General features: G+C 44.4%; 2 protein-coding genes across 6 annotated transcripts in view; one reads left to right on the top strand and one right to left on the bottom strand.

The window, feature by feature from the left end:
* The window catches only part of LOC125770883 (pericentrin), a 31,622-nt gene extending 19,386 nt beyond the window's left edge, over positions 1-12,236 (bottom strand). For 3 of the 5 annotated variants that reach the window (XM_049440924.1, XM_049440925.1, XM_049440927.1), the window contains exons 1-4: positions 11,992-12,236; positions 3,628-6,612; positions 3,418-3,561; positions 2,803-3,186 (exon numbers count right to left, since the gene is read on the bottom strand). In XM_049440924.1, the coding sequence (XP_049296881.1) occupies positions 2,803-3,186; positions 3,418-3,561; positions 3,628-6,612; positions 11,992-12,066 (3,588 nt within the window). In that variant the 5' untranslated portion in view covers positions 12,067-12,236. The remainder of the gene's footprint in view (positions 1-2,802; positions 3,187-3,417; positions 3,562-3,627; positions 6,613-11,991) is intronic. The other 2 variants (XM_049440926.1, XM_049440928.1) reach the window with 2 other exon arrangements.
* A 139-nt stretch (positions 12,237-12,375) lies between these two features.
* On the top strand, positions 12,376-16,122 carry LOC125770884 (probable ATP-dependent RNA helicase DDX46). Its single transcript, XM_049440929.1, has 4 exons — positions 12,376-12,535; positions 12,615-12,965; positions 13,050-15,669; positions 15,759-16,122. Exons 1-4 carry the CDS (start codon positions 12,513-12,515, stop codon positions 15,999-16,001), a joined length of 3,237 nt encoding a protein of 1,078 aa, XP_049296886.1. The 5' UTR covers positions 12,376-12,512; the 3' UTR covers positions 16,002-16,122.
* The last annotated feature ends 437 nt before the right edge of the window (positions 16,123-16,559 follow it).

Here is a 16,559-nt window from a genome sequence, read left to right as displayed (position 1 = left end):
ACTGAGTGATACTATTAATGGAAAACCTTTCCAATTTCAAGTGGATCGAGCAGAGCGATTGATTAAAACTGGACGGAGTGCAATTTAAATTCCTCTGGCTTGCAAAACAATGTTGTTCTGTATACAAGTGACCTATTTTCAAGTTTAAAATCCCATTTTATCAACGATCGTCTAAAACTTCCCAATGCGAACAAGCGTTTTATAGTAATTATCTGGATATTTATAGCCACGGTACACACCGGATACCTATTCTGGTGCTCCGGTAACTTTAGTAGTGTTTTCCAAGTGTACGCAGATACGCCTGTACTCTGTTCATTAATACTAATTTAATTTTGGGCGACATCAAGGGTGTTGACGGATTTGGGCCAAATCAGTTTCCGCCGAAGAAAGGGCAGCAGCAAAACAAAAACCCAAAAAAAAAACAAAAGAAATGTGTTCCAGCTCACACGGTAGCATCAGGAGAAATGGAAACAAATGCTAAGGATACAATTACCCCAGTGGAATGTTCCCGCTGGCTGATACGCGTGTCACAGTGAACTTAAAACGGTGATTTATTTTTGGCATAAAAGAGACGAGAAGAGATTTGTCAGGGAGCAGCAGTACTAGTACCTCGTGTCCGGAAATGTTTACATTTAAATTTAGCTTCCAAGGTGCTGCGGGCGCCCACTGGAGACACCGGAAACTTTAGCTTAACATAGGGTGGCTGATCGTGAAATTAAAATTGAATCGTGGTAATGTTATGAATGGTTGATTCATTGTAAACGGAACTCCATTTTTATGGACATGTGTGACAGGAAAATTGTATCAATCATGAATGAAATTAAATCATTACTGTTAATTATGTTTATCGTACATTCAATTACTTTTAAAATGATTATTCTTTTAAAAGAACCTCGCTGGGAAATTGAAGTACAAAAATGGGAACTTGTGAGATACCAAAATTGTGAGAAAAATTCATAGAAACATGATTTGTACCACAAACCTAAAAATTAAAACAAAACACAAAAAGGCACTGCAAGACAAAACATGTGATAATAAGACAGAGCGAGTCACTTGATAAGCGGAATAGCGTGTTACCAAAACATTTGTCAAGCACGTGTTTCACGAGCCCCCATGTCAAGTACTACCAACAGTAACAAAATAAAGACATAAAATCCCCAATAACTTAGTCCCCTTGGTCGACACAGCATTTCCCAAAGCACCATTCTTCACTCACTTAATCTATGCTGATCACCATTACCTCCTTCCCAGCAGTGGGGCTTCTCGTCACTTCCTCCAAGCGAAGGGATTTTATTTGCAAACACGCCACAAATTCTATTAATATCGGCCCACAATATCAATGCGTACCGGACACCGCGAAACGATGACTCTCTGTTTTTCTTTTGACACCGTTTTGCTTCCCTTTGCACGATGGTGTAGATCTTCGTGGCACTTTTTCCCACCGTGTACCGGGGATAACAAGATGGAGACACTTGGTCGCCTATCGCACCGTCTGCTAATGCTGCTCACTTGCGACCTATTACACTATTATTATCATTATTTAGGGGTCAGTTTCCTGTGTTTCACTGTGTACTTTATGTGTGTTTCTGTTTTCCCCGTTGTTCGTGGCTGCACTTCCGTAAATTTCACATCGAAATGATTGAAATAGTAACACGAATATTTTGGCGCGTAAATGTTCAAAAAAAAAACTAATACACTCTGATGGAAACAAATCAACGCAAAGCAATACAGTGTTCACTGATTGAATTTAACTACGCCATTGCGTGACACACTCGATTCCCATCCTTGCTGATTAGAATTTGAAATTCAACTGACGTACGCATTGCAACGGTTCTCTCATTCGAGCAGCAAATGATCTATAAATATGAACGATCCTCTTCCATTTTATGCTCACTCTCAATGTAAAGTTCCTCGCGCGTGCGTGCCATCTCTTGAGTGACCAGACTTCCATTGTACGGCACAAGCACAAACAATTTTGAAAATCACCCCTCTCGGTTCAGTGATTATTATCACGCGGAGTGTGCGACTTCCCCAATATTATGCGGTACTCAAATTGAACATAAATGCGAAATAAGGGGGAAGTTTAGGAAGTGGTAGACTGTACTCATTTCAAGAATTTAAAACTCCCAGAAACATAAAGCTGAATAGAGCTAACATTGTGTAGACAACCAAAGAGAAAGATCAAAATGTTTCTCATACAGAGTTTTAAAGATTAGAATAAATATACCGACGACATCAGAAATACACGAACGATATTCATGGCATGGTCAGTATGCATGTCCAAAAGTCACTGAAAAGAGAATATCTCAAGAAGATAGATTTCTAATACTGATAAACAATATGTCCAGTATCACTACCCAATGTTCTCAAGTCTTCGTTTTCACTCAAGAATCGTTTGTATCACTCTAGCGCATCGCAACGTATCTGCCAATTGTAACTGAGCCATCTTTTACCCCTCATGATTGCAACGGCATATCGCTTATCGCTTATCGGAATTCGTTCGTCTACGTTCTACCCGTACTTCTATGAATCATCTCGAAATATCAAAAGCAGGAAGGCATATATAAGAAATAATTACAATAAACAAATTATAGTGATAGTTTGCGTAGGTGTTTAAATATTAAATTTACGGAAATAACTTCAAACACCGAATAAACCCCGTCCATATGTTGCACTACCCATCAGCAGATGGCGCTGTTGGCCAATCGCGCAGAAGTCATTAGTTGCACACAACAAACAATCTCATGCTTGCATGCAACCGATTTAAACGGTCGATTCAACCGTTTTCGTCCGAACGCTTACCTGTATCTGTACTTCAAGCTCCTTCAGGACATCTTGCCGGGCGAGTGCAACCTGTTCTTGCAAGCGCCGCTCATACCCGGCAATGATGTCCTGCAGATCGGTATCCGATCCCAACTCTCCCGCAAACGTTGGCGTTTGCAGTCGGATCGATCCCTGCTGCTGCACCAGCTGCCGCTGCTCCTGCTTGATGTTGTTAGTATCGGATGAGCTGAGGTTAGTTAGCAGTGCGTCACCGGCATGAGTGTTTGCGACGTCTGCAGTGTCGGTGGGTGATGGCAGTCGCTCGGCGGAAGGCAGAGGTGGTGGTGGTGGTTCATTTGTTAGCATTATTGGTGAGCAGTGATCCTTCACAACGGAAGAGGCGATGGATGCCGTTTGATTAGACTGAAGAATGATGAAGAAGGATTCAACACACAATGAGTAACTACGTGAACTGGGCGGGTATTATCATGGAACCGGAACACACTACGAACCGATGCCATGTGGTGGACTCTATTGGTGCTTACAATTAAACTCGATACGAATATGAGTCGAAGGTTAACAGCAACATGCGTGCGACATTTGATTTACGATGCTAACATGCAAATGAACGTTGTTTCTTCTAACAAAACTTACCAACATATGCTTTTCCTGTTCTTTGACTTCATACACCTTCAGCTTCTCGCGCAGATTTGTAAACACACGTTCGTGCTGCGCATTTAGCTCTTTGATTTTGGTTTGGTAGAATTCGCGAAGCTCATCAGCTGTCAGATGACGATGCTGCAAAAAGAAAACGAACGATATCAGCAAAACACAATTCGTATTAACATATATAATTCACCATACCTCCTTGTCCTCGATTATTTCCACCACAAGAACCTCATCCGCACTAGCGTCCGTTGCATCGATCGTTGTCGGTGTAATTTTTCGGTGGGTTGGACTCAGATAGATACCCTCTTTATGTTTCCTCCGCGGGCTCGTATGCTTCGACTGGTAGCCTCCGTTCTCCTCCGGGAACTCTTCCGCACCGGATATTTCCGATGCCGTGTCATCGTTCGACACACGCCGGCTTTGCTGTGAAAACACCTCCTCCGAGTACTGTTTCTCCAGCTCGACGACCTTCTTCTCAAAGTACGTGCGCAGATCGGCCATCTCTTGTGTGTGGCGTGCTTCCAGCTCGGTTCGCAATGCTGCGATCTCGATCGAACCCGCCTTCACGCTACCGAGCATCTGTCGCAATCGGTTTATTTCCTGCTCTTTGTCCGCTCGTTCGATTTGTAGCTGTTCGCGCAGTACCCGATTTTCTGCCTCACCTCCATCGCGCACCATGTCCAGCTCCTGTGTCAGGAAATCATCAAACTTTCCCTGTACCATGTTAAACAGACGCACCTCTTCGGGCGAAAGGTAGCGGCGGAACTGTTCGAGTTGTTTCGATATCTTTAGAGGAATGTGCAGTGGATTCAGCTCGGATAGATCACCACATCCGGGAGGTTGCAAGGTGTGCTCGAGAGCTCGCTCCGATGATCCCAACGGTGGCTCATCATAGATGTCGGGGAAATCGGACAATCCTCCATCCTCTGTTTCGCTGACCAAATCAATCGATATTTCCGATATCCGTTGGCCACCACCGCTCGTGCTTTCCTGGTCCGGTGGTCTTACACCTCCCCAGCTACTTTGTGCCTTCAACTTCATACTCTCCACCGTTTCGGCTAACTGTTTCTTTAGCTGTATCACTTCGGCCGCCAGTTTCTCACCTTCCGACTGGAGCTGATTACGATTCTGGAGTGCCTCTTTCAGCTTATCCGCCAACACTTCAACCCACTGATTGCGCTCGATTATTTTCGCATACAGCTCCTTCTCTGTGCCACTCGTACCGGCCACTTCCGTCAAGTCACCAACCGGACGGTACTCGGTCGAGTTAGTGGCCAGACTGATCGAATCACTGTTGTGTGAACGGCATAATTGCTGATCGCGCAACGATTCCGCCCGACTACCACAGGAGCTAGCTTCCTTTCCCGGCACGACACCACCTTCCTTGCGACCGTACGCATTCAGAAGCACATCTTTGGTAGCGATTATTTCATGCAATTTCCTTATCTCGTTCTCCATTGTTTGGAACATCTTCAGGCTAATGACACTGTCGAATTCTGGCGTCACTTTCAGTGAACCACCTTCGGGAATATTTTCCTTATTATCCTCATAAATCGTACCACCAACACTGGGCTGCTTCTGCAGCAGCTTTTCCTCGAGAATGGTGCGCATTTCCTTGCCACGCTCGATAAGATTTCCCGGCTGGTTTGCATCCTGTCGGGTCGCTGCTCTCTTTCCCGCTACCCGTTGCTGTTCATCGTCCGTGGTTGACGAGTTACCACCACCGATCGTATGTTCCGATTCCTCGGAAATGTCTTCCAATGCTTCTTTCTGATCAGCCGACACACGTTCCATTGGTTTGACCGATTCCCCACCCGATCGTTCTAGCTTATCTTCCACCATTTCGATCGCAGCGACACCTTGTGCCTTTACTTCTTCGAACGATTTGCTAGTGGACAGTATCCGTTCGCGTAAATCTTCCGATATGCCACTCCCACCGGAAGATGAACTGCCTTGTTCTTCGTTAGGTTGTGCACATCCAACGTCAGACACCTTCATGGGCCCTAAACTTATGAAACCAACTCCAGACGGGCCACCGCTACCACCTTTTGCCGCTCCTATCGCATCCGGCACACTAAGACTTCTAAACTCGGCGGACAGTTTCGTCTTCCGCAGTGAACCACTCGGTGGGTCAAGTTCAACACTTCCCACCCGTTCACTTTCGGTGTCGGGCGCCAGGTCCGAAATGTCGTTCGTCGTATTTAAACTATTATCCTGACTATTGTTATTGCTTTCCTCCGCCATGATGTTGATATTGAGTTTAAGGTTTCGATTTTTTTCCTCCGATTTTACTCCTCCTTTCTGCACTACAATCTGGTTGCGTTGTTTCAGCGCGTTCAAGTTCACCTTGCTATCGTTTATCAACACATCGTCCTCGTTCAGGGGCGATAATTCTTTCGTTTGATGCACTTTCACTAGATCCACCGATTTTATGCTTTCCTCCTTACGACCACCAAATACAAGGTCTGATTTTTCAATCTCCCCAGACGCCTGTCCGAATGAATCGTCGTATTCTTCCTGTTCCGACGATCTTGGACGGCCGCCAAAGGAATTCTCTTCCCTTTCTTCGCTTCGATCACTGTCAGCGGTCGCTTGGAAATGTTGAGCAATTTCGTCCCCGGACAGATTCAAACGATCTATATCGAACAAACCACCACTGGCCGGTCGTTCAGCACTCCGCGGTAACAAATCTTCGTCTTCACCAATATCGAACAACAGTCTCTTTCGATCGGCAACCGTAGCACTCTGGACGTTCGGATTCTTCGATCGATTTAACGCTTCCACACTTCTGGAACTACTCTCGTCACCGTCTGTCGGCACACTGGCACTACTGATACCACCAACGTTCTCTTGCTCATCATCATCATCGTCGTCGCCGTTGTTTTCATCACCATCGGCCGGAACTAAAATTTCTTCCATAATCTCTAAACTATCGTCGTCATGATTGTCGTTCGCGCTGAGGCTTTCGGATATGCTCGCACTTGCACTGCCACTGAGCTCGCTGCCACTGCCAAGCAGTTCGTCCTCGAGCCGAAACCGTACGGACGATTCCTTGCGGCTGCCGTAGCTGGACGTAGATTTACTAGCGCTGGCACTCCCAATCGAACCAGCGCTACTCCCGCTGGTGACACTCGTGAATGCTTTTTGCGCTGTGGGTCCTTGTCGTTCGTTCGGCCGGTTCTGCAATGTACCCCGGAAAAGAAATGGACGAAAACAAAGTGTTAGGCAAAGGTTATTTAAGCGATTCAGGAAAAGGTCACACACGTGTGACCGTAAATTGTGGCGAAACGTACCACCAGCTGATATTTTTCATATTAAACACACTTATTTGGTACTATTTTAACATATACAAGTTTTGTCTACAAGAATTTAATATTTTTTAGGTAAAAAAGTGTATTTTCAATCAATCAAGTCATTTCCTTAAACAGTTAGAATGACTCATAAGTTTCATTAGTACAGTATCCATTAAATTCTTCTACGTTCTGTTGCGTACGCAAACTTCAACCTTAAACTTAAAGCGTGTATCGTCTAACTCAGCATTTGGGTCACTGGAACTAAGCCAGAGTTAAAAATTTGCTACAGAAATCAGATACATTGCAAGGAAAGCAACCAACACGCAAGCAAGTATCCTTTCCAATATCTACCATGAAGCGTCCAGGAACATGCGATTTCGTACCGAAATTCTCATCTTCCTTTCGCTTGCTTGTGTACAGTGTTTACTTCTTCAATAAGCGATTGCCACAAAGTTCACCGGTCCTCACGACAATCCCCAACCAGCGGCACCCATTTAAGGGGCCAAAAGTTGCTATTTTTCATCAGTTTTGCGTTTTATAGTGCTCAACGTTAACTATCTTTAGCAAACTTCTATTCACTACCTACCGAAAGATAGGAAGTTGTTTGATCGATACAATCCAATTGAAACAAAGGCACGATAGGCAGTGAGCTTGCATCCAGTGTAGTTGTGTATTGAAAGATGAGCATTATTAAAAAGTGGAAGCAAGGACAACATAGTTAACAAAGCGCATCAACTCTGTAAGTAATATATTTCACATTAACAGTTACTGACAGTTACTAACATTGGAAGTTCCTTCTGGAAGAATAACGATCGTTTTGAATAAGAAATCGCTTCACAATAATCGTTTTTTAGCGCTTTTTTTAAATCACAAAAGCACAAAACAAAAATCTTATGCATTCCCAAATACACATTCCGAACAAAAACAGAAACAGAAAAAACAACCAACGCACCAAGACCAAACACTGCAAACGAAAGCAACCAGCCAAAGCGATTACAGCAAGGATTGCTTAATTTTAGAACTGCATCTAAATCATGCACTGGGCACTAAACGTCAAGAGCATTGTACTATGCGATTTCGGGTGTCTCCCGTAATTCCCAGGGCAGTATTTATCACAAGCCTTCATCGATCATACGCTCGGCAAACGTTTCTCATCTGCAGCTGCAAATTCCTCTTTCACGCACGGAAAATTACATTTATGTTAATGCTCTACAAATTCACAACTCTTCACTCGTGTATCTGTTGCGTAAGATACGATCATCAAACGCATTATGTTCTTACACGATCACTACGAGTCGTGTGTGAAATATTTCAAATTTACACAAATTTATCACCACCAAAAGGCAACAGTGAGTTGGGCATTTTGTTGAACGTTTAGAATGAAAAGGAAAAAACACAGTTTAACACGCAAGCACAACAAACAAAAAAAACATCTTAACGCCTACGTAAGCAGAACTGTTTTGTAGAAACGTGTTCCTTCTTCTTCCGGAAGCAATTAATCGCCATTTCTCGACTTCCGATACACACTAGAGGAGATGGACAGCCCCTAACAGCTAGATATTTTATACTTTAAGCAGATAATCCGTACCTTCGAAAGGATGTCCTACAATCACTGCAGCTAAGAGCTAAAAATCGAAAGACTAGTCGTAAGGTCGTCTTATGGCTGACACGTCTTCTTCGACCCTTTCGACACAAAGTACACGAACGCACTGAGTAGTCGCGGTCCGTGTGTCGATGGCAAATCTAATCCAAACGAGCGCACAAACGAACGAAATTTCCGAATCGAATCGATGTTTGCGCCTGGTGTTTGTTGCACGCCCAAAAGCGATATCGGTGTGTGGGGGATGCCTCATTGTTCAAACGTCTTTGGCAAACACTAGAACGTACAAGGGGGGGCACAAAAGAGAACATAAATTCCAACCACATTAATAACACCGAATTACCATTGTATGCCATGGTGTGGATGTGAACAAATTAGGAGGCATAATTCGTTGTTTGAAAGTAGTTACAAAATATTAGATCATTAATAAAGTAGTCGCAGTATTTTGTGTCCAGGTGGCGTTAATTAAATCCGAGCTACATCAAACAACGTCTCATTTCATGCATTATGATTTTGATAAATAAATTTGTGCAATGTGCTACTCGTGTGAATTTAAAATGACAACGAAATGTTAATTTTGGATCCCAAAAAAATTATCCAAATACCTTGGAATGCTCGAACCTTGTGATCATAAATAGAGGACCCAACATAGTTATAAACAACCACAAACGCAGATCATCTGCGATCCGGTCGTCTGGTTTGATTTTTGTTTGCATTTTACGATCATACGTCGATGAATGAAAACGATCTACTTCCAATAAAGATTGGATCATTTATTTTTATCACCACTTCATAAATCCAATCTCACTTGAGACATCATCCGCCATTCGGAAGTAGCTACTTCTGCTACCCAGAATCCCCTACACACTGTCCTAGCATCGGGAACGGCACAGCATAAAAACCTGCCCGCCGTCGTAACATAAAAATCAACCAAGCTATTAATCTTCCATTACGAATTCCACCGTACGCGTCGCTTGTCTAGGCGGAAAGCAGGGAGTATGGTTTACGGTACGACTTTGGCACAGCATCTTCACTACTGATCGCCTTCATGGAATATTATACCCGCCGATCGGATTATGCTTGAGGACGCTTTTTTTTGTTGGTATATTTTTAACCGTGGTTGTAGCAGACTGGTGTAAGGTTTCCAGCGAGGGTTTTAATTATTTTGTCACCATGGGTCGAATAAATTGATCGAACCAACACAACAGGAAATGCTCTTAACATTGAAAATAAAAATGCCTCATAATTCTATTTTCCTTTTTCCTAATCTACCCAACATGTTGATGCACTTATGAATGATGGAATATTTATTGAAGCCTGCATATTCTATTTCTTATTCTATATGTATTGACTAGTTCAAACATGTGAAACTATTAGAAAATCATTAACAAAAAATTGTACTTCCAACTAAAACCGTATATGCTGACTGTGTCATTTCCTTACTATTTGGGTAATATTTCTACCTTTTTTATTTACTTCAAAAACAGAACACCAACAATGCTGAGAGGTGTCATTTTTTTCATACGTAACTTGTATTTCTTCATTTGCTAGGGTTGCGTGTATCAACATGTTTCTAGTGATCTCCCGATCCTCTCTTCAATCTACAGCTAACCAACTGGATGGTTTCTTACCCCGCCCCAAACAAGACTAATGCAACGTTGTTTATTTACTTGTAAAACAGCATCCACTTGAAGTAGAATTTGAAAGCTTAAAAAAATCTATTCCATTCAGAATGTAGAATGCAACTCGCATGAGCGCTAACCACGTACAGCGTGGGGAAATACGACTGGAACCACGAACGGATGGATGGATGATGGGTGCGTTTTGGTTCCGGTAGAACGCGCTGTAACATTCTGTAACCCCGGATTGTTCCGTCTCTTTTGAGGAAATGAAAAAAGAAAAAACGTTTGGGTGATATTTAAACAGACGATCTCTTTCCTTTTCTCAACGGACCATCAGCGTGTTCTGTTCAACCGCAAACTCACATCATGAAGAAGCATGCGAGTTGCTTTAAAGAAATATTACCCAAGCATGGGTTTTCCAAACTGGCGCTAGGGAATTTCCTTGAAAGGAGACAACGAGAAAAACAAAATACACATACCCCCAAATAAATAGCATACTTTTTTGTACAGTGGTCGACAAGCGATCCAAGAATGTTTATTTAAAATACTTTCATTTAGTTTGGAACGTTCAAATGTTGATCTACGCATGAAAGATTAACGAAAGCATCATATTGGGATTTATCAACAAAACAAATTATTTTATTCTTGTCTAAAAATCGCAATCATTACAAAGATATGAGTATTTTTAAATCTCAGGTCTTGAGTTTATCTAAAATTTACTCGAGTATACCAAACCCGAGTATACGTTGGTCGAGTATACCAAATCAGTTTATTGAACAGACGTTGTTAAACCCTGGCATACGGAACGTGGGGGTACGAGTTGAAACCGAAACCCCACAAACATGTTCGGCCATCGGCATCACGATGAAAACGAGTAGTTGGTTCCACTTTTTCCCCCCAAACATACCTAGTGGACGACGTTTGACACCTCGACATAATTAGTGTAATCCGAACGCGATCTATATCGTGGTGTCGGTCGATACGGCTTGAAGGGAGGAAAAATGGACCGCGTTTTGTAGATTTTTTGTTTGTGCTTGTCAGATGTTTGTTGTATCCTGCCTCACTTTTTCACAACCCACCACTGGACGCTCGGTTGTAACATCCAACGGAAGCAATGAAAACAATTAAATGCAGCATCTATCGGAACAACATTCTTGGCATACGTGTGAGGGAATGGGCTTGCAGCATTTACCATTGCGACACTCCGTCAATGGACAGTTGTGGGTCATATTTGTCGGCACTAAGTAGCGATCATCGATCAGCTTAGCCGGCGGACCGTCCCGTTGTGGTGTTGCGATTCCAATTATTTCCACCCATTCCTGTTAATAATTGCCGCCTTAATCGAGTGCGTGTTCAGGTGCGAACCGATTTCCCATCTTTTGCTTCGGTTTTTCTGTGGTGGTTACTTTTAGCGAACTTGCAATTTGGATGCAACTGTCGGTTACTTTCTGATGTTATCACAATGATCGGGCAAAAACCATTAGTGCATGGATACATTTTCCGATACGCTACGGAGTGCTGGGCTGACCGTTGCAGCGATTCGTTCATCGAAACCGGTCAGCTAAAATGTCCACCGAACCAGAACTACTTTCTATCGATTCATGCGAACGATTGCTCTGGGGTCCCCTATCGCACAGAGATGTTTCGCTGTTGATGTTCCGTTTCCTAGGAAACCCGGTGCAACGACAACGACAAAAGTAGTACACATCGGACGGGATATTGGGCCGTCGCTGCCTCATGCAAAATTCATCGCCAAACATGTCTGTCGCTGGGGCAGATGAACAGTGGCGGTAGCTCCGCCACTACGCACTATTCCGAAATGCTCTTAAAATAGAACCCGTGTTCTACATTTGCCACAATCCGGCTGAACACGGTCATAACACCTATTGCAACCGATACGATTCTGCAGCACCATCACACGGGGTACTGCGTGCGAAGGTACTTCCACTTTGCGAAAGTAATTGCATCTTCTGCTGAGCTGATTTACCTGCGGACAGAAAAGTTCGACTTCCCCTCGTTATATTAGCCCGCATTAGGGATTTACCTCCTCAGACTGTTGGCTGGTCGTTTGGTTCGCTTCGCGCGGAAGCTTGAGTGGTTTCAGCTTCAGTCGATTCATTTTTCCTCACAGTTTAACGCTCACTACACACAGTGCAACATAAAACACATGATTTTCACACACGCAACACACCCGTACAACAGAAAAACACCGAACAAGCAAAAGGAAACAGCAACGTTTGGTAAAATTTGGATCAGAATTTCAAAAAGAAGCCGAGCGACCTAGCCGATCGAGCATCATTCTGGATTTACTTTTGTGTTTGTGTTTTTGTGTTGGCTGTCAAACATTCAACGAATACGGCTTAACGAAGGATTTAACGAACGCGTCAGATTTGACGTTTGGCGAGTTTTCTCATCACCAAACAAAACAACAATCGCGAGCTAGGCGGAATCGCATTTTTACAGGTGAAAAACACTATTTTCTATTGTTTGTTTAGATCCTCCACTTATCAACTACTACTACTACTACCACTACGTCGGCGGTCGTGCATTGGTAACCTTCTCCGGATGACTCGTACAGGTGAAAATGGGTATGTCGAAATCAGCCCAAACAAATGCTTCGAAGCCGGTCAACTAATGATTTTCCTCATACACACACACACATCACAGGAAGGATCGACGTCGATCAAGAAGTAAATCAAATTCGCCGGAACGCAAAAAGAAACGTTCTCGGAGTCACGATCGAAGCAAAGGCAGCAGTTCCCGTTCATCCGTCAATAATGGCAGTACCAATGCAGCCGGTTTGTCATCTGTTTTCGGTGGCAGTAGCAGCAGCAGCAGCAGCAGTAGTTCCGCTCGTCGAGAACGCCACCGGGAGGAGCATCGGGAACGGGAACGAGAGCTCTGGGAGCGGGAGAAGGAACGCGACCGGGAGCTGGAAAAGGAACGCGAAAAGGAAGCAGCCCGTAAACGGGAACGTGAGAAGGAGCGGGAAAAACTACGAGAACAGGCAACTAAGTAGTAAGTAGAGAAAAGGTTCACCGCAGGTACCCGTCGTTGCTTTCCACAGTTTGAAATGAGAATTTACTCTTTACAATAAAATAGTGCACAAAGCGTAAGCAGCAGTGGAAAACAGTCCAAGTTTGATCAGATGCCTCCGGGCATGATGGCTCCCCCGCCTCTTCTACCACCCACTGTGGTGGTCGTGGAAAAGTTGGCTGAAGAAAAGAAGTCAATATTCCGAGAGCGTCCCAAAGAAGAGGTATACGAGGTTCCGGTAGCACCCATCGACAAGGAGGAAGAACAGCGTCGCCTTGAGCAGGAAATGACCAAACGTCGAGAGCGTATCGAGCGCTGGCGGGCGGAACGTAATAAGAAGGAACAGGAAATCAAGAAACCACTGCCAACGATTGTTCCGATGTCATCGTCCGGCTCAAAAAAGTGGAGCCTCGAGGACGACGAGGAAGATGACGAAACGGAAGACGCGAAGGATAAAGCGGAAGAGGCGGTCGAAGAGGAAGAAGAAATCGATCCGTTAGATGCCTTTATGAAGGAAGTGAATGAGGAGGTACGTAAGGTAAACAAGCTGTCGAATCCACTCCCGAAAACGGATGGCAAAGCATCCAGCAGTGGTGTTACGATCATCACCGGAGTGGCAAAGCAAAAATCCGAAACGAAAAAAGGCGAACTGATCGAGCAGAACCAGGACGGGTTGGAGTATTCGTCGGAGGAAGAACAGGAAGACATAAAGGACACGGCAGCGAATCTTGCTAACAAGCAGAAGAAAGAGCTGGCTAAAATTGACCATTCCGGCATTAACTATATGCCTTTCCGGAAGTCGTTCTACGTGGAGGTGCCGGAAATCGCTCGCATGACTCAGACAGAGATTGACGCATATAAGAAGGAGCTGGAAGGTATCGCCGTCAAGGGCAAAGGATGCCCGAAACCGATCAAAACCTGGGCCCACTGTGGCGTGTCGAAGAAGGAGTTTGAGGTGCTCCGCAAACTTGGCTTTGAGAAACCGACACCGATCCAATGTCAGGCAATACCGGCCATCATGTCGGGAAGGGATCTGATCGGCATCGCAAAAACTGGCAGCGGCAAAACGCTGGCCTTCATTTTGCCAATGTTCCGACACATTCTCGATCAGCCTCCGCTGGATGATGGTGATGGACCGATCGCGATCATAATGACGCCCACGCGCGAGCTTTGCATGCAGATCGGGAAGGATATTAAGAAGTTTTCGAAATCGTTGAACCTTCGGACGGCTTGCGTTTACGGTGGAACGGGAATATCGGAACAGATTGCCGAGCTAAAACGAGGCGCAGAAATTATTGTCTGTACGCCCGGACGTATGATCGACATGCTGGCGGCAAACTCGGGTCGTGTGACAAATCTTCGGCGTGTAACGTACGTCGTTCTGGACGAAGCCGATCGTATGTTCGATATGGGGTTCGAACCGCAGGTAATGCGCATCATTGATAATGTACGTCCCGATCGACAAACCGTTATGTTTAGTGCAACATTCCCGCGGCAGATGGAGGCACTGGCACGAAGGATTCTAAAGAAACCGATCGAGGTGCAGGTCGGTGGACGGTCGGTAGTTTGTAAAGATGTTGAACAGCACGTGGTCGTGCTGGATGATGAGGCAAAATTTTTCAAACTACTCGAACTGCTTGGTATTTACCAGGAGCAGGGTAGTATTATCGTGTTTGTCGATAAGCAAGAAAATGCTGACAGTCTGTTGAAAGATCTGATGAAGGCGTCCTATCCGTGCATGAGTCTACACGGTGGCATCGATCAGTTCGATCGAGACTCCACCATGGTGGACTTCAAGCAGGGCCGGGTAAAGTTATTGATTGCCACCTCGGTTGCAGCTCGCGGTTTAGATGTGAAGCAACTGATTCTCGTCGTAAACTATGACTGTCCGAACCATTATGAAGATTATGTGCATCGTTGTGGAAGGACAGGGCGTGCTGGAGCGAAGGGATTTGCATGGACATTCCTCACGCCGGAACAGGGACGCTATGCCGGTGACATTATTCGTGCACTGGAACTGTCCGGTGGTACTGTACCCGATGATTTGCGCAACCTCTGGGACACATATAAAGCGGCACAGGAAGCGGAAGGCAAGAAGGTTCACACTGGTGGTGGATTCAGTGGTAAAGGCTTCAAATTCGACGCGCAAGAGGCAGCTGCCGTAAATGAGCGCAAGAAAATGCAAAAGGCGGCTCTTGGATTGCAAGATTCTGACGACGAGGAAGATCTCGAACAGGACATTGATCAGCAGATCGAAAACATGTTCGCTACGAAGCGTATTGTTAAGGAGGTGGAAGTACCATCGACGAATAACCGCGAGCAACAGAATAATCCACCACCGGTACCGACTCCACCGGTACCGAATGTGACACACTCCGATAAGCTCGAATTAGCCAAGCGGTTGGCATCGAAGATAAACCTTCAGAAGACACTCGGCACCGATTCGAAGGGAGCTACACAGCAGGCAGCCGAAGCAATACTAAAGGGTGCCAATACGCAGCAATTGATTGCTGCAAAGACAGTCGCAGAACAATTGGCGGCTAAGCTTAACAACAAGCTGAATTATCAACCGAAAGATGAGGAAGAACCTGTGGTGGAAACAAACGAGCAGGTGTTCCGTAAGTATGAGGAAGAGCTGGAGATTAATGATTTCCCGCAGCAGGCTCGTTGGAAGGTTACATCAAAGGTACGTTGTCTCATCGAATTTCAAAGGATCTTATTTATCAGGAATTAATACGAATCACATCTTTTTTCTTGTCAATTTGCTCATTGCAGGAAGCTCTAGCGCAAATATCCGAATACTCCGAGGCAGGTCTCACGGTGCGTGGTACATACGTGCCACCTGGTAAGAATCCACCCGACGGTGAGCGTAAACTGTATCTTGCTATCGAAAGCTGCAACGAGCTCGCAGTGACGAAGGCAAAGCGTGAAATTACGCGCCTTATTAAGGAAGAGTTGTTGAAACTACAGGCATCGTCTCATCACGTCATCAATAAGGCTCGATACAAGGTGGTGTAAGTGCAATCTTTGCATAACTATACCCTGGTATTCTTAAGCTGCTAACAGCGTGATGCATACATGCAAAATAATTTAAGCAATAGATTGCTTTCATAATAAAGTTACTAAATTGTACCCAATAGCAGCAGAATGGAGATATGTTTTAAATTTAACGATGATAATTCAGGTGATTTATCACAACAATATAGTCCCGAACGCCACTTTAAAGGATCGAGTCTGTACAGTAATCAAAAAAACATTGTAAGAAATTCGTTTTACTAGTTATATCGTCACGCCATGGTAAACTTTTCCGGCTAATCAAATCAATTACTTCTACTTTTCCGTCTACCGTGAAGTTGCAGTTGTCATGTTGCGGATGTTGTCCTCGATATCCTGTTGTGGAAGTCTGACAAAGTTAAACGATGCTGCATCAAACCATATATCCTGCGATTTTGACGAAAGCTGTTAAGTTTTGTTCACCTGAAGATAGGTATGTATATCTCACATTTTTTTAACTGAGCTGCATTTTATATACTGCTATTGTGATGATTTACCAGGAATACGCAATGCTAGGCTCCT

Source organism: Anopheles funestus, chromosome 3RL (genome assembly GCF_943734845.2).
Source record: "Anopheles funestus chromosome 3RL, idAnoFuneDA-416_04, whole genome shotgun sequence".
Lineage (NCBI taxonomy): Eukaryota > Metazoa > Arthropoda > Insecta > Diptera > Culicidae > Anopheles > Anopheles funestus.
The sequence above is the reverse complement of the archived record's forward strand: the minus strand, read 5'-3'. Positions and strand labels throughout refer to the sequence as shown.